General features: G+C 37.3%; 1 protein-coding gene across 3 annotated transcripts in view; it reads left to right on the top strand.

The window, feature by feature from the left end:
* The window catches only part of PLXDC2 (plexin domain containing 2), a 409,788-nt gene that overhangs the window by 171,189 nt on the left and 211,062 nt on the right, over positions 1-27,537 (top strand). For all 3 annotated transcript variants that reach the window (XM_081229343.1, XM_081229341.1, XM_081229342.1), the window contains exon 3: positions 15,622-15,768. In XM_081229343.1, coding sequence (XP_081085469.1) covers positions 15,622-15,768 — 147 coding nt within the window. The remainder of the gene's footprint in view (positions 1-15,621; positions 15,769-27,537) is intronic.

Raw genomic sequence — 27,537 nt, 5'->3', positions numbered from 1 at the left:
CAGTAGTATTGCATATGTATAAAATAACCACAGCATTTCTAATTTGCAGATAGATTTGAAGGAAAAAGAGAAAGAAAATCAAATAGCTGGGGGAGGGGGGACTTTTAGTGTGAGACTTTGCATTTCTTTTCAATTTTGTAGCGGTTGCAACAGGTATAAGTGGTATCTTACACAAAACACTTTAGAGGTATGATGGAGTAGCTGGGTTCAGCTTAGATTATTGGCAGAGCCAGGATAAGGACTCTCATGCATCCCCTGTTCCTAGCTCCTGATGCCAGCCAACCCTTCCCCACGCACTACCGTGCTGCAGCTCTTTCTCTTGATCCCTGGTAACTGATACCTGGTGCTATGAACTGAATTGTACCCCCTCCCCCAAGTCGTATGTTGAAGCCCTAATCCCCAGTCTGACTGTATTTGAAGATAGGGCTTTTAGGAGGTAATTAAGGTTAAATGAATTCATAAGCGTGGGGTCCTAATCTGATGAAATTGGTGGTCTTATGAGAACAGCAAGAGGGACAGAGCTCTTTCTCCACGTGTACACATTGAGGAAAGGCAAGCCGGTGTGAGAACACAGTGAGAAGGCAGCTGTTTGCAAGTCAGGAAGAGGGTTCTAACCAGTGTATGCCCAAACTGGCACCCTAATCTCAGACTTCCAGGCTCCAGAACTCTGAGAAATAAATTTCTGTTTAAGCCATTCAGTCTATGGTATTTCATCATGGCAGCCTGTGTGGACTAAGATACCTGGGAGGTGTGGAGAGACAATTTACTGCGTGACATTTTCTAAAAAGGGTCCTTATGAAGTTTCCAACAGTTGAACACCTAACCTTCCAATCCGAACTTAGCTACTCTTTTCTTGCTGAGAATCCTATTCTTCCTCAATCATGTGACTGGCTGCATGGATCCCCGCAACAGAAGTCTCATATTGTATATTCTTTCCACCCATTTCCTCATGGCATATTTCCTAGTGAACCCATGATAGTTCATCTCTTCAGGAAAAGTAGCCACTTCAGTTTACCAGAGTGTACACTTTCTTTGTCTTTATCCATATGGACTCCCTGTTTGTGGTGCTGGAGAAATTCCTTAACCTCTTTTTTATATTCATGTTCATGGTCTATTATTTGTAAACAATATTTCCTTAATGGTCTAAAAGCTTTGGCCATAGTGTCTTGGAAACTGAATTGTATAGCTAAATTCTTCAGATTTTGTGCATGTGGTTAGAATCACTCACAGTTGCATACATTCTTCAATAATCATTAATGTCTGATGAGAAAATTAAACATCAATTAATGATACTTTTCTTCTTGTATACCAGGTAGCCTTGTTTAGAATGAGACATCATATAAGGTAAACAGTGACCTAAGAGCTCTGACCCAAATGAATGAGTACATGCCAGAGACAGAATGTAGAAGGGAAAGTTGGTGAAGAAGACAAAAAAATAATCTAGGTCTTTTTTGGAAAATTCAGATTGATCTCAGGTTATTTCTTACCCAAATAGCAAATTGTTTATCTAGTCACCAATTACTTCAGGAAGTAGTTTTAAATATAGCTAAACTAAATATAGTTGAAATATGGTTAAAGACAGTCAAAATAATCTGAGATATTATAAAATGCATTTCTTATCCAAATACATGAAACTTATCCATAACATCTCCAACAGCCTTTGCTCAAAGTCTTCTAATGGGAATTTATCCTTTTTTAAGAGAGAAAATTTTGTTTTTGACATCTTAATTTATTAAACTGTTTTCTCATCCTTTCCTGAATATTTCATCCCCAGAACATTCACAGATGAATCGTCCTTCTGACCTTTGGGCAAAGTCAATCCAGTTCCTCTTTGTCATCCAGTGGACTCTTCCCCATTCATTTCTCACATGACTTGACCTACAAGACCTCAACCATTTAGATCTTTCTCCTCTAGCCAGATTTTATTTCATTTGTTATTAAAATGCTGAACTCGCAGTTGTACTCAGCAGGAATTTGTCATAAAACTGTTATGTAGCAGACTAGCAACTGTCCCTCAACTTACTATTGGGAAAATAGTATAAACTTATTTAGACTTCATAAATGTATTTATAAATTGGTCAGGGAGAGACTGGCCTAGGAAGAACCTGGAGCCTGAGGCTCAAGTCCAAGCCCAGAGATCTTTGAAATCCCTTTAAGGGAGTTTGCATTTCTCTGGGGCCCAATGCACTTCCTGGGCATTATTTGTACTAGGAAAAGCTTGATCCCCAGAGGACCCTCAGAGGCTGCTCCCTGGAAAAAGGATTAGAAGATCAATAATATGTAAATAAACCCTGCCACCCACATCCCTGCTCTGAGGAGGTCACTGCGGGCTCTCTGTGCCTGCACAATAGCCCTTCAGCCACTCAGAAGCAGCAGAGTGACCTTAGGGGTTCTTTAGAGGGGTTCTGTACCAAGAAACAGAAATGTAAAGCACATGCAAATACTCATTTGCTAGATTCATTATTGTCGCTTCCAGGGGAAGTGGGAGGGAGTTCGGCTTTGAAGATGGAAACCATGCAGCTTTCCTAGAGTCCTTGTGAGTACCTTATACTTTGTCAGAGTATGACAAATTCTCTAGGCTTTAGCTCAGCAGTTTTACGACCAATATTTTTGAGTCTTTAAAGATGTTCTAATCTACCTCCGAAGAGGAAGGGAAAAAGCACTGTGGCAGTGGCCTCTGGAAGTCAGATATCATAAAACCAAAATGGAAAAAAAAAGACTCAATGTTTTCATTCATTCGCAAATTAATGGCATTTAAAAATATGCATTATCAACAAACCCTATCTTTTCAGAAAAAGAAAGCATTAACAAGAAATAGAACATGATATTAGAGTAAATGATAGGTGAATAACCAAATGTATCTTTTAAAAAAGCTCATCAAGTTATCTTTGTCTTTTTCACATTTTATTCTTTGAGAACCACTGTATTATGAATTCTTGACTGTGGATCTAACATTTTTGTCTCTATCATAAATGCTTTGAAAAGTATGCAAACAGGTTATTTTTAGGTAGCCACTTTCCAAATCTCCTCTATTTAAAAGATTAACCAGCTAATGATTTTATTGCTTAATAAAATATTCTGAGGGAACCAGTCACTTTCCATTTTCAAGGCAATCTGTTGGTTTTTCTTCCTCGGCTCTAAAAATTATGCCTGTTATTCCTCTACATGTTTTGCAAACCATTGTTGGCATTTTTTGCAACAAAAACCTCTAGGCCATCATGAGTTATGTAAAGTCTCCACTACATCAGGGGACCAAATTTGTATTGGATTTGGGGAACTATGCCCTACATAGTGGACTGCTTACTTATAAGTCATCAAGTCAACAAAGCCTAATGCAAAGACCTGGATTGAACTTTGGATTTTATACTAGTTGTAACAGAACACTGATGTGTTGTTTGTTCACACCTGTTCTCACTAGTCTGATTCATTGGAATGTTTATTACATTCTTTGCTCTCTGAGTGAACCTAAGAATTTTTTTCCCAATCCCTTTCTCCATTGTCTCCTTAGCCTCTGGAATAATCATGTTCCTTCCAGAGTAAAACCCAAAGATAACTTTGACATAAGCTCTCTTCATTTTTTTAACCCAGGTTGTTTTATAATATTTTAACCATTAAGCAGTATTCTGTTCTGAATTTTATCTACAAATTAACTGAATTCAAAATATTAACTGGTGATTATTTCTAAGCAACGTTTATGCACCGTGTAGATCAGTGAAGAGAACTACTTGGATATCTAAGCCCAGGCAGAGGAAATCCATGAGCATATGGAAATTCTCTACTTATAGAAGTATCTGATATATGTAGACTTCTAATGTAAGAACATTCAAGTAAGAGTTCCTGTCCTGATTTCTTTTGAACTTTTCATTTGAGATACAAAAGTAAATCAAGTGGCCCTAGGATTTGTTATTAATATAATCACTTAATGCCTGTGTCTCCCACTAGACTGTAAACAACATAAATGCAGGAACTGTGTCAGGTTGTTTACTATATACTTTTTAAAACAAAAGTCTCCTGAATAAATGTTTTTAATGTCCTAATATCAAAGAGAAAGATATTTAGTCTAAAAAGGCAGCTGGTTGATATTTGAAGCAAACACTTGGGAACAGAAGAAGGCTGCTTCTCTGTGAGTGTCCACCCAAGGCCCTCAAATGCCAAAGACAAGAGAGAACTGGTCACTTCAGTCACGTGTCTAATCTTGTCAAAGAAAAGAAAAAATTACGTGGTATCATTTCAGGAAGATGGCTCAATTTGTGTTTTTTGTGTGGATCAGGTATAATGATTAAAAATGCATAATGTTAAACTTCCATAGCTAAATCTAACCTCTTTCCACCGAGTGCTACTTACAATTAGTATTGTGCTTGGTATAGCCACGTACAGTTTACCACTGCTTCATTCTCTGCACTGCGTGTTTATGCAAAGCCTGATGATTATGCTTACAGACTGACTAATGAGCTTTAAAACTGTGTTCATATCTCAAAGTGATTGATGCAGCACATTCACTGCATTTTTGAAGCTGCTTTATCTTGATACTTGTTTCAAAGCTAGTATACCAAGTGGGGGGGGGAGGAGGAGGATGACACATAAAATTGTATGTCAAATGAATGCATCCAAAACCATGATATGAGGATTCCAAATTTATACTATTTGGGACATGTACAGATGCAACCTATGAAACATTCAGAAAGCTCCAGATCGGAGAAATCAGAAATTCTCCAGATCGCATATCCATTAAGGAATAGAAATCTGGATTCAGCCTTCTTTACTGAGATCGTCAACACTGGAACTTTAAGGATCATCATTTCCAAAACAGATGAAAGGCTATTTATTATTCCTACCGTTCTCTGGAATGTAAACCTTACTGTGTGTGCTTTGGAAAGTACTAAGCTCAACATTTTTAAAAGTTAAATTCTTAAACTTTGGTAAGCTCTCTAAGGATAAGTTGAATTTTTTTAATATATTTCTAAAGCCTTGGTTTTGGTATGATCATATAGATATAGAACATGTTCAGTTACAAATTGGAAATTTCAGCTAATAGGTGATGTTTCCCAGATGTCTGCACGTTGGGATCACACTGCACCCAGCCCGGATTCTGATTTAACTGGTCTGGAGTATGATCTGGGCTATGAAATTTATAAAAGATCTCCAATTGATTCTAATGCTCAGACAAGTTTGGGAACCACTGCTACAGTTCAAGGGCATTCATTAGCTCATGGCATTGTCCTCCGTTGAGCGCTTATTCGAGTACTCAGTGAGAGAAAGATAGAAATACAGGTGTTACTTGAATATGGGAGGGCTTCTCAATTAACATCTGGTTACTCCTAAGGCCTTGTTCTGTGACCGTTGGTATGCACTTTATCTGGAAACCAGTGATATTTATTTTCCTATATCTGTTTGTTAGCATTTATAATGACATGTAGATATGCTAAGTTCCACTTTAAACTGTTAACTGGCATAGCTACTTTCAACCATCCAGGCTGTCCAGTTATCCTGATTAAATGCTGCAGGGTCATTTTTGAGTGTTCTTTTCCCTCTTAAATACTGGCAAGTCTTTTGGATTCTTCAGTCTTTCTCACAGCAGCATCTTCCCTTTTGTTTTCCCTCTTAGTAACCTGGTTGAGCTGTTAGGATTTTGTTCTTGATACTTTTATTCTTTTTAAAAAAATCATTAGTTAATTAATTTTTATTCTTTTACTCTTTATTCTTATTATAGCTTCCAAACTAATGTATGATTCTAATCACTCCCTTCTCCAGTCCATCCTATTTTCTAGATTGTTCCATCTAAGTCTACACTTAATCCATTACTTCCAAGGCTCTCATTTTACACAGAATCAAATTCAGACTTTCCAGATTGATGTTCAAAGGTTTGTGCAATCAAAATTCTACATATCTAGCTGCACTCACGTCACATTACTCCCCTATATGTGTCTGTTGTTCTCGTTATTTTCTGTAATCTTATCAGTATTTTCCTGCTCATTCCCCTGGGTTCAGACCAGTCCCTCTGAGCAAAATCGCCCTCTCAATTCATTCCTCAAGGCCCAGATTAAATATCATGACTTCTATGAGCCCTATATTTTATCACTAAAACTGAATGAGATTTTTTCCTCCTGAGAAGGCTTATAATACTGAAGCTGCCATTAGTACAGCCTTTATCTTATGCTGGTCTGGAGTAGAGAGATTTGAGTACCTGCACTATGTCACTCTGTTGCCGGTTTCTGGAGAGCAAGGACTATATCATAAACATCTTTTGCCCTTCCCAGCCATCAGCTGAAGACCTCCACATACATAACCAGTGCATCATAAATACTTGTTAGCTTGTATGAGTGACATGTGAAAGAAATGGTTGTAAATAAATAGGCTGTTTGACAGCATCTTCCTACATTAGACTACGTTCACTTGAATATTTGACCTCCAGGCATTTTTCTTACTTTCCAGCTAGTTCTTAGGAAAGTGAGAAGCTCATAACATTGATTTTCCCTTGTGTGATTTTGTAAGACAGAAGCAAAAAAGGAAAGCATGCTTCTCAGACGGCACTGAAATAAAAGCTCTTCTAAGCTATCTTGTAATTTTATTGCAAGGTATAAATACCAGCTTTATAGATCTGAGAGGGCATCTTTCTGCAAAGTCAGCAAAACCATATTATGAAAATATTTGTTTGAATCTAGAATTGGTAACTTTAAAACAAAACTTCAACAGACTGTGCTTTTCTTTTTGCTTCTATATTTTTAATGGCTCATGAAACTATTGCAGCCTCTCTCCCTTTGTTCTGCCCTTGTTTGACCTGTACATCAGCTACCTAAAGTTAAGTGAGTTGGCAACAAGATTTTCCTTCTTCTAAAATGTGGTCCTGCGGGCCTCCCTGGTGGCGCAGTGGTTGAGAGTCCGCCTGCCGATGCAGGGGATACGGGTTCGTGCCCCGGTCTGGGAGGATCCCATATGCCGCGGAGCGGCTGGGCCCGTGAGCCATGGCCTCTGCGCCTGCGCGTCCGGAGCCTAGGCTCCGCAACGGGAGAGGCCACAACAGTGAGAGGCCCGCATACCGCAAAAAGAAAAAAAATAAATAAATAAATAAAATAAAATAAAATGTGGTCCTGGAAGAATTTATCATTTGAAATGGGCTTTTAAAATTCTTATTTAGAAAACAATAGGAAGATTTACATTGTTAAAAGTACCTCTATGCTAAATGAAAGCAACTACAGATTTTTTTTTTTAATTGAAGCTACCCACAGGTACTGTCAAAATGGTCTCTCAACTGAAGTGGAAATGATACAGTATCTCCTAGAGAGGTCAAAGTAACTGTTTATTTATACTTAGCAAAACAGCTCAACCACTCAGGCATAGAAAATTTGCATGGCATGATGGGTTAAAAATGGCCCCAAATTCCTACTACAGTTTATCCCATAAAGAGGTAGGATCTATCTTCTCACCTCTTGAACCCAGGACATGCTTTGTAACTTGTTCTGATCAAATGATGGGATGGAAGTCACATTAAGCACCTTCTAAGCAATGCCTCCAGACACTTGCAGCTTCCGCTCTTACTTGCTTGGATTCTATCAGCTTGGGAATAAGCCCAATCTGGTCTCCTTGGGAATGAGATGTCACAATGAGAGAGAGACACTCAACATGTGGCCAAGTCCATGTGGAACCAGCCAGTCCCCAGCTGACATGAGAAGTGGCCACAAACCATCAGTGATCCCAACTGACACCGTGCAGGACAGAAGCAGTGCCCAGCTGCACCCAGTCCTAAACAAATGAATGGTTGTTTCAGGCCACCAAGTTTGGGAGTTGTTTGTTACCCAGCAATAACCACTGATAGAGGTGGCATGAGGGGTTTTGTAATAGGGCATGGAAATTTCAAGAATAATAAACTGAATAGTGAATAAAATATATTTATAAATAAATTGGATTGGTTTGTGTGTGAGTTTTTACTTCTTCCTTGCTGTTAAGAAGAATCTACCACTGTAACATCTTTTCTAGGAGGTAATAAAGCCAAAGTAATAAATAGCTTGAAAAATATAAAGAAGGTCTAAAACTTACAAATCTATATATTGAGTATCTATCATGTACCAATGTTTACTATCTAGAATACAGCGGTGAACCCAATAGAGGGAGAGATATTTTAAACGGGGAGCAGGGGGAGGCAATAATTTTTTTTTAAGTCCAATGATAAAAGTTACAAAGGAAATTAAAGCAGACTAAGAAATAAAGCATGACAGAATAGGGGAGGATCATTCCAGGTGCATAAAAGAGCAGGTGAACAGTATGGTGTCAGGGCACATAGCGTACTTGTGGGACACCAGGAGAGCTAGTAGGGCTCATGTGGCATGTGATGGGGAGGATGAAATGGAAGGGATGGCTCTGTCAAGCCCAGTGTTTGTGGGAACAGTAACAGTTACCTTTGAAATGAGACTGACCAATTTATAGGGGGAAATTACCCACCTTTTCCACAAATGTTTGTTGTGTGAAAATTGTCAACTGAGTTATAATTTTTAGAAGTTGTTCCAAAGTAAAATTTTCCATAATTCTTGTAAAATTATAAATATCTCAATATTTTTTCTAAGAGATAGGCCAAGATAGAGAACTGTATGGATTTTCAAAAAGCCCTCCTATATTAGAAAGCTTGAATGGCAATTTTGATTAGCACTAGAGAATGACATGAATTTTCAAAGGCAATAAATCTAGGGCTTTCTTACAAATCCAAACTTAATAAAGGAACTATCTGTATGTGCTATGGACTGAATTCTGTCTTCCCTAAATCCATATGTTGAAGCCCTAACCCCCATGTAGTTATATTTGGAGATAGGGCCTTTAGGAGGTAATTAAGATTTAATGAGGTCATAAGGGTGGGGCCCTATGGGATTAGTATCCTTATAAGAGGAGGGGAAGACACTAAAGAACTTTCTCTTGGCCCTTTGAGGACATAGTGAGAAGGCAACCATCTACAAGCCAGGAAGAGAGCTTTCACAAAAACCAAATCTGCCAGAACCTTGATCTTAGGCTTCCCAGATTCCAAAACTGAGAGAAATAAATTGCTATTTTTTAAGCCACTCAGTCTCTGGTCTTTTGTTATCACAGCCTGAGCACACTAAGACAGTATGTTTATGGTGTCCAAGCTCCTGCCCCATCATGAATGCTACATCTAAAATAGAAATGTCCATATAAATTATGATTGTCTTTTTTGATTATCAGAATGTTTTGTGGTCCCTCACACCATTGTTGTTTCTTTCTAGTTGATTGGAAAAATACACCAAGAATTATAGAGAAATTCAGTAACTGTAAAATGATCACACATTTTATGCATCACAATATATTGTGCATTTGAAAAATAATGCATACAAATACAAGACCTGTGATTTTTTTAGTTTGCACACATAACGCATAGTGTTCCCAGGGATTCGCACACTCCTTGCAACAAGTCTGTTAATTTGCCTCCAGTCTTGGGGCCAATCTACAACTTACCAACAAGGATGATTAAGTACCTATTGAAATGGTACTATACTATACAGTTACTATAACTAGCTACCTGTGTTGGTTCTTCAAACTGCACACTTACATTTCTTTTGATGGGTATCACTTAAATAATGCAAAGTCTTCTGACTCACTCACCCCTAGCAGTTTCTTCCCATTTGCCTGTGGCTTTAGAATCTCAGAACCTTAGCTGAAAGGAATTTTAAGAGACACCTAGTTGAATTCCTTATATAAAGTCCAGAATTTACAGTGACTATTTAGAGGCAGAAGCTGTACTTCAACCCAAATATCCTTTGAGCTATGTTATTGTAATGCTAATTTTGAGCTTTTTAATAGAAATTTCATACATATTTTTAAACTTTTTTCATGCATGCATTTTTTCCCTAGGTTTTTGGAGCCTACAGAGATCCCTTGTAAGTTGGCAGTGCACCTCTTTAGCAACCACTGTATGATTGGCCATCACTTGCTTGTATTTATAAAAGATAAATTGAGATGTTAATTCACTCAAAACTGCCCAGATTCTCTCTCTGGCCTGTGCTTTTTCACCACTCTAAAACTGGAAATACTCTCGCAGGTTTATTCTTGAAAAGGTTAAAAGCTTCTATCAGGAGCAAATTTAAGTATACTGGATAAAATATATCCAGGTAGAAAATACTGTTTGTTTCATTTAATAAATGAATCAACACAAACACATACCAACACATTCCAAAATGCCTGGAGATGTAGGCAATCACTTAATTGAATTATAGAGCTTTGATTTTGTCATTATTTTGAAAGATCATAAATGTGTTATGCTTCCTTGCCCATACAGTTTACCTCTCTCTGCATAGCATGAGAGATGATCTCATCTAAGAGAAAGTTACTGGGAAAATGAAAACTGTTTTATGATGGAAATATTGCTGGAATCCCATATTTTATATGTCACATAGTAATCTGACCTCATGATAAATTCACACACACACTCACACACACACACAACAACTAATCCTACATTCTTGGGTGTCACTTAACTAAATTCTTGTGAAGAACTGATAAATTAAATAATACCTACCAAAGAGTCATGGACAAGATATTGCTAGGGGGATAGACCATGCTGCAAATAGATCAAGTAGGTAAAAATCCTTAAAGAAATAACAGAGGCATCTGTGAGAAACTGAAGATACGTAAAAGATATGGATAATGAGAATTGGTTCAATAATCTGATATAATCAACAGGAGATAGAGGAATTGATTTTAATTCTTCTGACACCATAACAGTAAATTTAATTGTATCCCATGTAATTGTTCTGAGTGTCTGAAGAGGGTATTGCTGTAGTACTTGCTGATGTATATTGAAGGCTATTTGAAGATAATATGTAATTGCTCCTATCGTGCTGAAATTGTGTGGGACTAATTTAATAATCCTTTATATTCTGTTCATATGCTTTTCAAATGTGCTTAAATATGTTGGTCTAATTTCATTTTTTGGTAACCCAGTGAAAGAAAGCTAAATACTCTCACTGGCTTTTTATTAACAGAGACACTCATGTGACCTATCTTCCTACACCGCATTCCCTGTAGGTCACCTCCTCTGATGTAGTTGAGAAAAGTGTCGCCAGCTCACTCTTTTTCTCCTTTTGTTATTTGATCATGTCCTTTGGTTTCTTATATCAACATGATTTTTTTAGATCACCATTTTTTAACTCTTTGTTTTTGAGGAGTTTTATATATACAAGTAATATTTTTAAATAGCTTTACCTTTAAATGTACTATATGGCCCCTGTGAAATCATTTATATAAGAATGTAACATATTTGGTTACATTACATTACATTATATTATGTATATTAATACTTGGCAAGAACCATTCAAATTATAATATTTCTTTATTTATTATGAAACTATCTTTGAAAGGTAACTGATTGATTAAATGCTAAATAACTTTACCTGAAAACTTTGACTATGTTTTATATATCCATATATTTCAATGACTAGCACAGTGACGTTCATACAATATATTCTTGATTTAAAAAAAAAATCTTAATGAAATGAATTTAGAGTTCAAATGCTATTACTACATAGGCAGTGTGAGGCATCCATAAGAATTATTCAACATAAAATCAATTTAACACCCATGATAGAAGAGAAGACAGCCTTTGGGTTAGAAACTGTGTAAACTGATTGTTGCAGAATGGTTAGGCTACAGTTACAAAGACTTTTTCTCTGTGTTTTTGGTGTATGTCCTCTGTTTACAGCTGTACATTTCCAGACATGTTTGAAAAGCATGGATTTATAGGATTTATAGCTACCTATTGTGCCATCTACTTTCAGTAACAGTTGGTTTCCTAAATGAAATGGCAAGTAGGCATATCACAGTAGTGTTTTGTTTTATTTTTTATGATGTTAGAAATAGTTGGCAAGAAAAAAAAAGAAAGAGTTTGCTTCTGAGCAGAATAGGAAAATCTTTGTGCCTGAAGTGGCTTTTGGCAAAGCTTTAAGACCATTACTCCTATAAAGGACAAGATATGGTTTGAATAATTTAGTAGTGCTAAGATGTCATATTTTTGAGACATCTATTTTATGGCTTTCCTGAATAACTGAGCCAAACACCTCTCCCAGGAATTTAACAACTTTTGTCTCTAAACTCCTAGGTAAACAATAAATTGTCTTCCTCTTTGAATAAAAGTTGCCATGACAACTTGGCAAGCTTGGGCTATAGAAGTCAAACACCAAGAAGTCAAAAAGCTTTAACTTTCAGTATTTTCAAAGATGTGATGTTGTTTTGAGAAGCTCTGATTTAAGTGAAAATGAAGGTGTATGTTCACATAGCCATATCAGTAATTGTAATTACTGATTACTGATAAAAATATATATTTTTGCAGCTAATCCATTGTTTAGCATAATGATACTCTTATTCTTTATGTTAACTTCAAGACTGTGTCTTGATTAATTACAGGGATTTAGGGGTTAAGGGAAATACCAAAGTCATTTTAGATATGTTGATTGCAACAATTATACTGAACTCTATACTGAAAGTTTGTGATATTAAAGAAAATATCTATCTGGCAATTGTATAAGAATTTGGCAGCATCATAAAATCTATTACATAATTCATCTAAAGATTACATCTTTGACCTCAGTGTTGCTGAACTCTATAAAAGTACTAGCAATAGGGACAAAAGCTTAAATATTTAATTTAAACTCATTGAATATTTTCTTCAAAACCACCCTTTTATACCATTCACTGAAAAATCAAATGAATCGTTATTGTTTGTTATTCAGACTTGATGATTTCTGGCAGGTTAAATACAAGTTTTCATTCCTTCTGTGTGATTTGCTAGATTACCAGATGCGAATGGGAGATGTTTGTTATCTAGATCTATAAATCTGCAGATAAGTTTGTCTTATTCAACATTGCTTAAGTCTCTTTCGTGAAAGTTAAGGAAACTTGTTTGTCAGTTAGGGTTCTTTTGGTTGATAATAACTCAACTCAAGGTGTTTTAACAATAGGAGAGATTTAATGGTTCATCTAAGTGGTTGAACAAGCCCAGGAGTTGGCGCACTTAGATATACTTGGTCAGGGATCTGGCTTTTTCTTTGCATTGCTTATGGTTCTGTCCTTATCTATGTTTGCTTTATCTTCAGGCAGGATTCCCTCTTGGTAGAAAATGGTGACAGTAGTTCCAAGTCTCATATTTACACATCTCAGCAATCAGAATCAGGGAAATTATCTCCTCTCTACCTAATCTCCAAGGTGTCTCACTAATTGGTCCTTCTTAGGTTATGTGCTCATCATGCCCACCAACCATTGTTGCCAGTGGAGTGACACCTGTAGAATGGCTTGTGCCCAGTGTCAAGGAGGGTACTTACCACTGAAAGCTTCCAATGGTGAAGCACCAGACAATGAGACGGAGTTGAAGGCACAACCACAATGCTTGTTACTCTCCTAGAACCCAACCCAGTGTCATCACGTTCTGGAAGGGAGGGCTGGAAAATCATTAGGATAGAAGCTCTCGAGTTTCATAGAATCTTCTTCCTACTCCTTTTTTTGTATCTCCTTTTTTCTTTTTTCTCTGCAGAACTTTCTTATCTTTCATTGTGGGTATACTCGTAATTTGTACATGATACCTAGAGTTTAATTGGAGATATAGGATTTTTTTTTTAATTTACTGTTAACATTTAATCAACATCTTTTCTCAAGATGTACATTTGGGGTCATATTTTTTCTTTTAGTCATGAAGAAAAATCTATTTAGAATATTGCTTAGAATATTCCTTTCCTTCATGTAGTCATATATATATATATATATATATATATATATATGATGACTTGTGAAAAGGTACATGGTATTCTTATTTTGACTGGATTTCAAGAATAATTATATTTTATTTAATTAGCACTTAAATAATAAATGCATTAGATGAAATCCCATCCAAAAATTTATTATTCAAATCATAGACCCTCTATTCACTAAACATTAATCTTACATATACCTGAATATTTTTAAATACATTCTGTTTAGTGACTTCTCAAACTGATAAGCACATTTACATTTCATGATAAAACAAACAACAAAAAAACTAATTGTGATTCAAATTAGTCAATAATCATGTGATTTTTCTAGGTGTTCCTCAGCAAAATTGCTTTTTAAAACATTTAAATCTCTTCATTGAGTGTGAAACCTGAAAAATAAAGGTTTTGTGACAGGTACCATGTTGATAGCAATAATGAGAATTTAAATAAAAGTAGAATTTAACAACCCAAATTATAAGAGAAAGATGTATTATCTCAATTTCTAGGACCATTAAATGAAAGCAGCGCCTAATATAACCCTAGTTTAAAAGGAGAAGTTTGAATTTGTTGTCACTCAATAGTAATTACAGTTCAGGCATTCAGAAAATACTAGTTCCAGAAGTGACATTTTTTGTTTGGGCAGCAGCAATCAGAGAGAGCCCTAACATTACTGTTTTAGAAAAGACTATTGTACACAGATTGTTCATTTGCCTTTAGGTTTTGTCTATATAACAGTTTATTTTAAAGAGGCTTATTACTTTTATATTTTTAAAATCTAATTCACTTTCCTTAGAGGTTATTTAACTCATTTGGCTGTTTTGAAGAATACTAACACTTCTAATTTCAATAGGATCATTTTTGTTTGTTTGTTTGTTCTTTTATGAATTTTAGGAACACCTTTGTTCTTTTTTTTCTTTTGAGGGCTCTTTTCTTCTTTTTAATGAAACTCTAAATTATATAACTTTGATATGTAATGATTTAAATGCTTCTTGTAAAAAGGGGGCCAGAGGAAGAAAAAACATTTTTTGATCCTAGGACAATAAAGGTATTACAAAAATGTAACTGATGTGAAAAAACATCCATTAAATGTTGCACTCTGAATTCACCTGAAAAAGAAAAAAAATGCTACAAGTAGATTCATCTTAGAGGTATTATTTTAAATAGCAGTCAGTATCAACACAAAGCTTATAACAAGAACCACGTATGATTATCTCTATCTTTGCTTGCCACAATTCTGACACACTCTCATTTTTAGGGTAAAAAAAAATATTTACACAACTCTAGAGAAAAATCAAAATAAACTGATAAAATGGAGAAATTTCAAGAAGCCATAGTCAAAAGTAAAATATGCTTTTTTACCTTCTAAAATAGAAATTAGAATGCTTTAGGCAAATTTAGCTAGTACTGAGTAGTCACTGAAAAAAATTAATGCTTCTCTTTTTTTCCTACCTTTATTGAGATATAATTGATACGTAACATTGTGTAAGTTTAAGGAGTACAACACGTTGACTTGATACACTTATATACTGTAAAAGCTAGCCATCATAGCATCAGTTAACATCTCCATCATGTCACATTATTATCATTTCATTTTTGTGGTGAGAACATTTAAGATCTATAATCTTAACCTTAGATCCCCAGAACTTAATCGTCTTATAACTGGAAGTGTGTACCTTTTGACCAACATCTCCCCATTTCACCCCCTTCCAGCCCCTGGTCACCACCATTCTAATCTGTTTCCATGAGTTTGGCTTTTTTAGATTCCACATATAAGGGATATCACTTGGTATTTATCTTTCTATGACTTATTTCACTTAGCACAATACCCTCAAGGTCCATCTGTACTGTCCGTGTCCTTGATGTGCATTATTCTTTATTATTATAGGAGGACACAGATCATAATTACTATATATCTCGGATATATGGTCCATCTGATTCTGCCAGCCGGGATTTGTGGGTGAACATAGACCAAATGGAAAAGGACAAAGTGAAGATTCATGGAATACTGTCCAATACTCATCGACAAGCTGCAGTAAGTGCTTTGACATTTTGAGTTTCTTTTTCTTCTTCTGTAAAAAAAATTTTGCTTTAATTGACATGATCACTTTTCAAGTATATTAGTTCTGCAATTGCAGTTTAGATTAATAATTCATGTAAGATGTTATAGAAAATGATAAAGAATTATTTCGAGAAGCCACCATTAATTTAACCATTAATTAATTAATTAACTATTAATTTCTCCAGTAAGTATGATGAGTTGCATATTCAATTTAAAGTTGTGATTTATCTTGGATGATTTTCAGTTTTCATGTAATTAGAGAACATGCATGTAATCCATGCATTTAGAGAACATTTTTTTTTAATTACATTAATTTGCTATCTTCCATTTTACATGAGTTTATTACCCTTGGTCTGAAAAAGATTTAACCAGAAACATTCACAATTCAGATAACACATGTAGACCAAATTATGGATTTATGTGAAGAAATTTAATATGAAAGAAAGTAATTATGTGAAGAAATTTAATATAAAAGAAAATAATTAAATCTAGAAGACTCCAAACATATTTTAAGTCTGAGCTTAAATCATTTACCAGTGGTGGTTCCTTAAACAAACAAGTTAACTATTCTGAGGCACAGTTTCTGAATCTATATAGGCGGGATGACAGGAGATATGAATACAAGCCTCACTTAGCTTACATGGTCACTGATATCCTGTTCTATCTATGTGTCAGGTTGAATGCTTTCATGGATTAGCTTTTTCAATCTTCACAACAATTCTATGATTTAAATATTACAACCACCTAGGTATTGAAGATAAGAGAACTTAATCTTGGAAAAATCAGCCTAAGCGTCTCCTGCTAGTAAGTTCTGTGACTCAGGTGTTAACCTAGGCAGTCAATTCCCCATTCAAAATGCATGTGTAAAAGTTATCACACTTGGTTCACAGAATGTTCTTTGATAATCACTTTATCAAAGATGATGCCTGATTTAACATTTTAAAAGTTATTTGGTTTTGTTGTCATGGATTATAGTGGTGATCTTACTAGCAGTGAAGTCATGTCCTGTTCAGTTTATCATGACATAAAGAGAAAACAAAATAACTTTAACATTTCAAGGGCTATTGCCATTATTGATACAAAGATAGAACTAATAGAGTAATGGCCAATCTGATTTAAAGAGGCATTGATTTGATAAATGTAAAATATCAAAAATTTTGGCCAACAGCCTTCATTGTATATATGTAGATGTTCCTATGTCAGGAGATTGACTTCTAACAGTTAAAATGGAAATTAATTATAATTCACCATGATGATTCATTGAGGCTGAGAAGCAAACGAAGTAGCCACCTCCCCTTGATGAATTCCATCATCCCTTTTGCTTTCCATATTCAAGCAGTCTCAGAGAAGATGACAGATTCAGAAATGATTCACTGTCTGGCTTAGAACAGATCTTCAAAAGAAGAGAAAATGAGAAAGATTAGATTAGGACCATGTTTTGTCAGGAATGTATTGCATTTGACAATCTTCCCACTATACTGCAATCCCTAATCGTGTAAAATATACTTTGTAAGAGTTTGAACGTTTGCATATCCACATTGAGATTCCATGAAGTGGCCCAGTTCTGGTGTCGGCCACTGTGGGTGATGTCTGTAAGCAGAGAAAGAAGTTCATCAGTTAAAATATTAGCTGATTTCTTCTTACACTTTCTCCTGTGCTCTCCCAAAGGGGAGGCAGTTCATGTGTCCTGCCTTTCCTCAAAGAAGATTGGTTTCTCTTTGGAATAGGGTTTGCTTGGCTGCCTTGTAACAGCTCTCTGATAGTCTCAAGAAATATTATGATGATATAAAGATCCATTTTTTTATAATTGTGATTTTGAGAGTGACATTGTTTGTTGCTTTCAACACCAAAGGTTGGCTTAAATACAAATGGAAAGACTTGAGCTTGAGCTTGAGCTTGTAACTTATCTGGTGCTCCATGCATTGATTTTTAAATATATATCACTGATAGAAACCTTTATTTTAGCTACTCTGCATTGGTTTTCCACGAGAATCTAAGCCATTGTCAAGTATTTCTTAGTGTTAGAAATTGGTCCTGTACCCACTTTCTCTATCACCACCAACAGAACATACATACACACACACACACACACACACACACAAGTACTCACAGGTACACAATTTCCATTTACAACAATAGAATTGATAATATTACTTAGTTACTTATTTTTGGAAAAATTTGCCACTTGGACTCCTTCATTTAAGGAGTTTTATACCTTGGAACTTATAAATTTACTTACTAAAATATTTTATAAAAATTTTGTACATTCTTTCATAAGTATGATTGTTGAATATTAGTTTGAAGATTTCCAAATTGTAGAGAGTGATCCATTTTTTAATTTATTTCTTTATTTTGGCTGTGTTGAGTCTTCGTTTCTGTGCGAGGGCTTTCTCTAGTTGTGGCAAGCGGGGGCCACTCTTCATCACGTTGCGCGGGCCTCTCACTATCGTGGCCTCTCTTGTTGCGGAGCATGGGCTCCAGATGCGCAGGCTCAGTAGTTATGGCTCATGGGCCTAGCCGCTCTGCGGCATGTGGGATCCTCCCAGACCAGAACTCGAACCCGTGTCCCCTGCATTGGCAGGCAGATTCTCAACCACTGCGCCACCAGGGAAGCCCCTGATCCATTTTTTAATATTTCTTCAATTGGCCTCCCCGTCTTTCCAATCCTGCCTTGTTCTCTTGGCTCCATTTCTATTATGCCACCCTTGGAGTAGAGCCAGGTTTTAGAGGTGGTGACAGAATTGTAGTGTTAAGGTATTGATATGACCAGGGGCTCAACGATGCCCACATACGCCCTCTTCCTGCTGCCCCTCTCCACACACAGCATAGGCACCCAGCCACAGCTACTCTCCCCCCTGTGATAACTACTGAGAGGCTTAACCACAAGGGATAAAGGCAAACGGGAAACAATGATTCACTTCACTGATTAGGTTCCCTGAAATCATAATCATCAAAAGCCTTGATGCAAAGCTCTCTGGTAGTTTGGCTGGAAACAGGATTTAACTTTAAGCCTGAAGGGAAGAGGGGGGTTTCTTAAATCTTACCACCAACTGATGTAATTTGCATACCCAAGGGCATCCTTTCTGTCAACAAATTAGACAAAAAAGAGAATAGAAAGATCTAGCCTAGGATAAGACTCAGGGGGCAGTCGGTTAACTAACCCAGCCCTGGGCAAACAGGAAAGGAAGTGAGAAAGCTGAAGATTGGATTTCCTGAAGATATAGTTTCCCTCCCCTTTGCCAGCTGAATGGGTCAGAGGAAGATATGGGAGTGTCTGACCTGGAAACATAATTTTTTAAAGAAATATTTTCCCCTTCACCACCATCATTTGTAAATGTGGTCCAAACAGTCTTTTGGAATCTTAGATTAATGTTCTAGAAAATGAGGAATGTGGAAATAGAGTAAGAGTTTTCCCTTTTCTCCCATCCACAATAATATCATACTGTCAGAGAGAGCAAAACTTAGAAGTCATTTAATTCACATTTTTCACATGCCGAAACACACTGATTTCTCTTCCCTTTTATAATGTAAAGTAAAATGATTAGTATTTATATTATATATATATATATATATATATATATATATATATATATATATATATATACGTATATGGTAATTTGATTACATGTTCCTTCAGATCTCCCCGTTGTCCTTTTTGTTTAAATCTCTCCATTGTTCTTTTTAGTTTAAATAACATTTCTTAAATCATATTTGCAGTAAAAACAGACGTTAAAACCTAGTTTTACAGTTGGATGCATTAAAGGAAGGAGCATGTCTTCATAGATAAAGAAAAGTGAAAATTTTGTATGATTCCCTATCATATGACAAGCAAAGAGCCAAGCCCCTTACATTCAAATACTGGTACTTATTTGGGTTTTTTTGTTCCTTATTCAAAGTTCTCAGTTATCAGATTGCAGATCTAGAAGTTTCTAACTACAAACCTAGGAACCAGTCCAGACTTATTTTTCCTTCTATGAGGACCTTCAAATGCCACAATTTTGAGATTTTCTTATGTACTGTTAGATCCATATATTTTAGTTTATTGCTGGACACACAGTTTGATTCAACAACCAGACAAATTAGAATTATTTTGTCTTTTGAAACCACAGTTTATGAAATTCTTATTCACAACTTCTGGAGAAGTACCACTGTCCCAGTAGAAGGAGTCTGGGGTTATAGAAGTTGTGAGACCTTGGCTCCAAAACTCATTTTCTCAAATTCTGGCCTCTTGAACCTCAATTTTATAACCTGGAATGAAGGGAAAAATGCCTGCCTTGACAACCTTCCGGTGCTACTTCAAGAATAAAAATGGGGGGCTTCCCTGGTGGCGCAGTGGTTGAGAGTCCGCCTGCCAATGCAGGGACACAGGTTTGAGCCCTGGTCTGGGAAGATCCCACATGCTGCGGAGCAACTAAGCCTGTGCACCACAACTGCTGAGCCCATGCACCACAACTACTGAAGCCAGCACGCCTAGAGCCCATGCTCCGCAACAAGAGAAGCCACCTCAGTGAGAAGCCCACGCACCACAACGAAGAGTAGCCCTCCGGGCTTCCCTGGTGGCGCAGTGGTTAAGAATCCACCTGCCAATGCAGGGGACATGGGTTCGAGCCCTGGTCTGGGAAGATCCCACATGCCACGGAGCAACTAAGCCCATGCACCACAACTACTGAGCCCACGTGCCACAACTATTGAAGCCCGCACGCCTAGAGCCCGCAACAAGAGAAGCCACCGCAATGACAAGGCCACACACCACAACGAAGAGTAGCCCCCGCTCACCACAACCAGAGAAAGCCCGCATGCAGCAACGAAGAACCAACACAGCCTAAAATAAATAAATTTATTAAAAAAAAAAAAGAGTAGCCCCCACTCACCGCAAATAGAAAAAGCCCGCACACAGCAGCGAAGACCCAAAGCACCCAAAAATAAATAAATTTTAAAAAAAGAAAAAGAATAAAAATGAGATATGAGGGCTTTCCTGGTGGTGCAATGGTTGAGAGTCCGCCTGCCGATGCAGGGGACGCGGGTTTGTGCCCCGGTCCGGGAGGATCCCACATGCCGTGGAGCGGCTGGGCCCGTGAGCCATGGCCGCTGAGCCTGGGTGTCCGGAGCCTGTGCTCCGCAACGGGAGAGGCCACAACAGTGAGAGGCCCGCGTACCGCACAAAAAAAAAAAAAAAAGAGATATGAGAGGATGCTGAAAATAACAGTGAGGTAGTAAGGCATTGTTTTTTGAGAGTCCTAATAAAAAATAGTAACCCCCAAGTAAGTTAATTCCTAAGTAATCTCTAAGAGTCTCTTTCTATAGACAGATATATATCTATATATTTATATGTATATAATATCTCTATATAATTTTCTGCCAAGAAATTGCCAGTCTGCTTTTTGCCAGACATAAACATACCCTGGCTTTAAAAAAATTTTTTTTTTTAATTATCTTTCTATATGTTAGTAAGAAGATTGATTCTTTGTATAAGAAACACTAGCAAAATGAAGTTCTGCTCTCCTGTGTCTCCGTCATAGGGCAGGTAAGGTTTTTGATGAAACTGGTATAGTTTTTGATGGTGGACTGTTTTAAAATTTAAAAATTGGACTGTTGTCTGTGGGGATCCTCAGACTACTCAAATATATACAGAAAACTTCATTAAACAAAAATTAGGCTTTCTGGAGGTATTTTCTTTTTCCCAAGGAAAATAACATCATTTCGACTAGCATTTCCATTGCTCTTACATTTCCATAATGTTGGTGTTGGGAGAGCTATATCTGGATGCCTGTGGTGACTTTAGTCAACTGTTTTCTCATATTGCACCATTTCATTTTTTCTGCGCATCAGAAAATCTGTTGATAAGTGCTTATTTTTCTAAACGATTAACTCAAAAGGCAATTTAATTTGCTATCTCTATTAGGCTATTATCTAGGCCACATATTTTTGCCTGAGTCCTGTTCGCAGTGTCTAACAATAAGTTGCTTTTATTTATTTTTATTTTTGACTGGTTGAATAAACTTGCTGCATTCTGTCTTGTGAGTTGTTTCATTTCAAGTAAGATATACACAGTTCATCAACCTGGCCTCACTTGTCTTCATATATGGGATTTTCCTCTAGTTTAATAACAGACTGGGATGAGTTGTGTCTGCATGTGCCTACCTTAATTTTGGTTTAATTAATTCATTTTACTATTATTATCATACTGAAATCATTTATCAACTTTGAGGATATCTGTCCTGAAGAAAGTATTATTTGAGGGCCTTTTATGGCCCTCAAAACAAAACAAAGAAGAAAGACCTTCTTTTGTTCCATTCCATAAAATCAATATGAGCTCAGAGTAACTGAGCTCCTCTGCATGCCAGGCATGTAAGCTGGTCCACTTCCCTCAAAGTGGACAAGTAAGGATGTAGTCCCTCTTCCACCGATGGCATTAATGACACAGGTTGAACATTCCCATCTCATATTTTAGACATGGAAGGGACTTTGGAAATTCTTGAAGATAGTGGCCTTGTGAAGTACAGTGTTCAATTTTTATGCATATTACAAACCTTAGTTTTCCAAAGCAAGAACATAGCTTCTTTTTAAAAATCATACTTGAATTCATCGTATTTTAGTTCAATTCAATCTCATTTCTCCAATATTGTGTCTTTACTAGAGGATAGGCACCATTCTTTATATAAAGTTAGAGTCATAGGAAGTAATCATACATTCTCTCTTACCAATGATGGCTGTGAAGAAATCCTAGATAGATAAATATCTACTCGGCTTTTTTTTTTTTTTGGCTGCGTTGGGTCTTCGTTGCTGTGCACGGGCTTTCCCTAGTTGCGGCAAGCAGCTATTCTTCATTGCCATACGAGCGGGCTTCTCATTGCGGTGGCTCCTGTTGTTGCAGAGCACGGGCTCTAAGCACGGGGGCTTCAGTAGTTGTGGTGCACGGACTTAGTTGCCCTGCGACATGTGGGATCTTCCTGGACCAGATATCGAACCCGTGTCCCCTGCATGGGCAGGTGGATTCTTAACCACTGCACCACCAGGGAAGTCCTCTACTCATCTTTTTAAAGTCACAAGTGAGAAGAATACTTAAGGTTTCTGTGAAACCCTCTTGGAAGGTTTCACATTAATCTTTTATAATTGTAACGGCTGCTAAAAAGGGACCCTGAAGCCAGGCAGCCATATCTCAGGTGGAATGAATAAATCCATTTACTCCTGTCTTTCATCCTAGATTCTCTTCTCAGACCTGTTCTTAATCATCCTTTCCGAGATCTCTCTGGACCCCATGAAGACTTAACAAGGGTTAATTTTAGATAACATGAGTGTAAAACATATTCTCATCCTGAAGTTATTAAATGATAAAGCTTTCACAGGACTCTTTTGCAAGGAAAATGCTTCATAGCACAGAAAAATTAGCAACATATAGGTGGACTATAATGTTTCTTAAGAGTAAATATAACTAAAAGCAAGTAGGTAGAATTCTGGTGAAAAACCTTAAATTGTAGAAGATGAAAGACTTAAGACATTTTGGAATTGAGATTTCCTGAACAAGCTAGTATTTTAGTATCTTTTAAAAATATATTTTATACCTATTTTCAGTATCTTTTTTTTTGTCTGTTTCTTCTTACTAAATTATAGCCTGTGACTTAGGTGGTAGATGATTACTCTTGGCAAAATAGTCAAGGTCTCACATGGTTTGTTTATAAATTGCCTTCCCATCAGAACTTCTGCTGTGCCTGGAATTCCAGCCCCAGAAAGTAGGTGTCTCATCCTTTTTTCACTGAAGGCGCTCTGTTCCACTCCAGTGGGACCAGAAGTAGAACACGTTTCACTACTCTCAATTAATGATAAATTGCCAGGAATTTCTTGTTATGCGGCCACTCTCTGAGAAGAAATGCGAAGTAAGTTTTGCTCCTGATAAATAGGCTGAGTTTAGGCACCTGAGCCCTGAGCCCTGCAGAGCAAACTGTAGATATGGGTAGGGTGGATAAAGGAGCAGCTCTTGGAAGCTGTGTTCAGAGGCATCAATTTACTTAGCTTTTGAAAAATCCAAAAATTGCCAACTGTGGCAAAATGTTAAAAGCTGGTGAATCTGCATAAATGATGTAGGGGGCTCTTTGGATTATTCCTGTAACTTTAATTTGAAATTAGTTCCAAGTAAAAAGTTTAAAAAAAAATAAAAGAGGAGATGTTAGCAGAGGAGTCTGAAGAGTTAAAATTGGACTTGGCCTAAATTTTGATTTCAACCTGTAGTCAAGTTTTGAATGATTTAATCACCCTTCCCAGGAGCTCTGCCAGCACTGAATTCCAAATCTTAACACACTGTTACCAAGCAAGGACTCCCTGCCTGATGTGCATAGAAGCCAATACTGTGACACCTTTGTTTGAGAAAGGAAACAGCTTTATTGCAGGTTGACTGGTAGGGAGGCAGGCAGGGCTTAAATCTGTCTCAGATCCACGTTCGGGGCGAAATTTAAGGGGTTAGGGGAATTTCAAACTTGGAAGCTGATTGACTAGTCTCAAGTTACTTGTGCTGCTGGGAGCTGGATTTTCCGTATTGAAGGACTTCTCACTTCGTAAAGGGCACCAGTGGAAGCATTTCTATTCTTTGAGTTCTGTAGACTGAAGAGTCTTAAGTTCCAGGGTCAGCCTGGAGGACTGGGTTCCTGTCTTGCACATGCGCACTGCTGTCTCTGTAAAATAACTCCAGGTTTGATTAATCAACAACCTGATTTAAGGGAGCAAAACCAATTTAAGCTGGTCAGTGTTTTACGTGCTGTTTCAATGTCCGTTGAGGGGCACCTTGATATAGTGTTTAAGCATGTGGACTTAGAAACAGGCTGCCTGGGTGTGAGTCCCCACTTTTGCCAACTATAAGCTGGGTGACTTGAAGTCTGTTATTTACTGTCTGTTAATCACTTTCCTCAGCTGTAAAATGGGAATGACAACAGTACCTACTTCCTAAGGTTGCTACTAGAATGGAATGATTTAACATTTGTACAGTGTTGAAACCCTGGCTACTACAGCTCTACTGATGTCTGTTAAGATCGATACTAACCATCGTCATGTGAGCATTTTAACTTTAAAACAGTCATTTTCCAGTGACAGGAAAGAAGGGAGGACAGGTTATAATCAGCGGAGGCGAGGGAGGGCATTTTCAGTCTGTCAAGGATGAACTCATAGGAATACTTTTCCTGCCCTGTCCAAGTCTCTGGTCAAGGAAGTAAGCAGTATCATTGCCCTCAGGTGTACTGGGGCTGCAAAGAGGTTTTGCAAATCATTGCTTTAAAGGTGCTGGGCTAGGAGCTACCTCTATCCTTTACTTCCTTAAATGGAAAATTTCAGGTCAATTGAGTGCTAACAGATGAAGTGAGATGATGTTATCCGGAATCAAGTCTATTTATCCTTTTAACCCATTTCACGCTTGTCAAAGCTTCCTTAGAGCACTGTTTTAGAGTTTCAAAGACCATTTATATGACATAAAGCCTTCACCACTCCAAGTGGGATTCCTGGGGCAGTCTCAGTAGCTCTGGGAGCTTGTTAGAAATGCAGAATTTTAGCTCCCTTCCCCCCCACACCTACTGAATCAGAATCTATTTTAAACAAGAACCCTAAGTGATTGCCCTGCACACTCAGGTTTGAGAAGCCTGGTAGAATCACTGCCTTGTTCCTAGAGCAGCATGAAAAATTCAGAATTGACGTCTGGTTCTCCCCTTCCCCTACCTGCCCTCCCAGGGCTTCTTTATAAAATCCTGTTTTACTTTCTGTGCCCTTGAACAGACTTATGTTCTGCGCTCCGCCTGAATGGTAAATAGTCACATTAATTTGAATGATTCTCAAAACATGCAAGTATAGGCAAGCTACTGTAAGCCAAGTGTTTCTGGGAACCGTGCAATGGGAGAAGTCAGAAGATATGATGATAATTCACTTAATCTCAAGTTCATATGAGCAAGCATCAGGTAACTGCAAAATGTTTACATTTTGTTTTCTAATTTACCTGTAGTCCCACGCAGAGTGTCATTCAATATGCAGGGTTAATTAAGTTCTCAGTTCTGTTATGAAAAAAGTGCTGAAGCAGTTAGAATTTCTAACTCAGAAAATCAATTCAGTTGATGGGCTTTATTTCTAAAAGGAGCCACTCCCTTCCCTGTATATTTGCATATCGATTAGTCCCTTTCCATGGACATTTTGATATTTTAATTAGGTTTCCAGTGTTTTCAGTCACTGGATTAAAGACCCATGTCCTGTTCACTCCTCCCGGAGTGTGAGAGTTTGTTTAAAATTGCATTTTGTGGGCTTCCCTGGTGGCACAGTGGTCGAGAGTCCGCCTGCCGATGCAGGGGATGCGGGTCCGTGCCCCGGTCCGGGAGGATCCCACATGCCGCTGAGCGGCTGGGCCCGTGAGCCATGGCCGCTGAGCCTGTGCGTCCGGATCCCATGCTCCGCAACGGGAGAGGCCACAACAGTGAGAGGCCCGCGTACCGCAAAAAAAAAAAAAAAAAAAAAAAAATTGCATTTTGTAAAAATCCTACATGGTAAAACTGTTTCGAGTCATCCTGCCCACTGCAGTTGTTTTATTTCTGGAATATACTCAGCTCATCTGTGGCCTAGAAGCAGGATCTTACTTTAGGGTATACCAAAAGAAGCTTGCACTTCTGTCAACCACATGGAAATGCCTCTGCATAGTACATTTTCTCTCTTTAGTAGTTGCTTGTTGTGGAAACTTACTGATTTAAATTTTTCCATCTATATCTACATACATATACATATATATACTCATATTTCTATCATTCTCCTATCTTTCCGTTTATGTTACTTTTATAAGTGAATATATTTGTTAAATAGGTGAATATACCAGTGAAAGGCCATTATCATTGACAATTGTAAAAAAAAAAATAAATAAATGTTCTGTAAGTTTAGAAAATAGGCCCTTAGATCTATCCTTGGAGGATAAGAAGTGGAAGCATCTGATTCTCAAATGTGCAAAAAAGAGTAGTTCAGGCTGTACCCATTATCTGGTGAGAAGGGACCCACCGTGTTGCCATCAGACCTCAGCGGTGTGCAGCTCACTACAGCTCCACCCAGCATGGCACTAGTCCCCGTGATTTGGTGCATTTCATCTGAGAAGACTGTTCTGTACCTTCCTCAGATTTTTTTGTGTGTGGCTTTTGCCTCAGGCACCTGGGAGCTTTCTAACTATTTTCATTGTTATTAAATTTTAAAGAAAATTAAAGTTATGTCTACTGAGAACAGAAACGTGAGTCCCTGACAATGTTAAGAGTATCAGGTAGAAAACACAGCTATAGAAAGTCTATTAATAGGTAGGAAAAGGATCACCTAGTGTAAAAGAAGGGAGATAGAATGATATCGTGGTCAAGACTCAGGAGTTTTGGAGTCAAGCATATTGGATTGAAATCCTGACTCTACTACTACTGGTGGTTTGAACTTATTACTTGTCCTTCTAGAGTTTTGTTTTGGAATACTTTCAGGCTTATAAATAAACTTGGAAAAATTATTGAAAGGGTTCCCATATAGCTTTCACCGTGCTTCCCCAAATATTAACACCTTACTTACTCATGGTACAATTATCAATACCAAGAAATTAATGTTGGTGTGATACTCTTAATGAATCTATAAGGCCTTATTCACATTTTGTGAATTGTCCCCAAACCATCTTTTTTCCTATCCAGAATCCAATCTAGGACCTACATTGCATTTATTTGTCAAATATAGTCTCGTCTCCTCCAGCCTATGACAGGTTCTCCATCT

The sequence above is a fragment of the Mesoplodon bidens genome (genome assembly GCF_964165515.1).
Source record: "Mesoplodon bidens genome assembly, chromosome: 3".
Lineage (NCBI taxonomy): Eukaryota > Metazoa > Chordata > Mammalia > Artiodactyla > Ziphiidae > Mesoplodon > Mesoplodon bidens.
The sequence above is the reverse complement of the archived record's forward strand: the minus strand, read 5'-3'. Positions and strand labels throughout refer to the sequence as shown.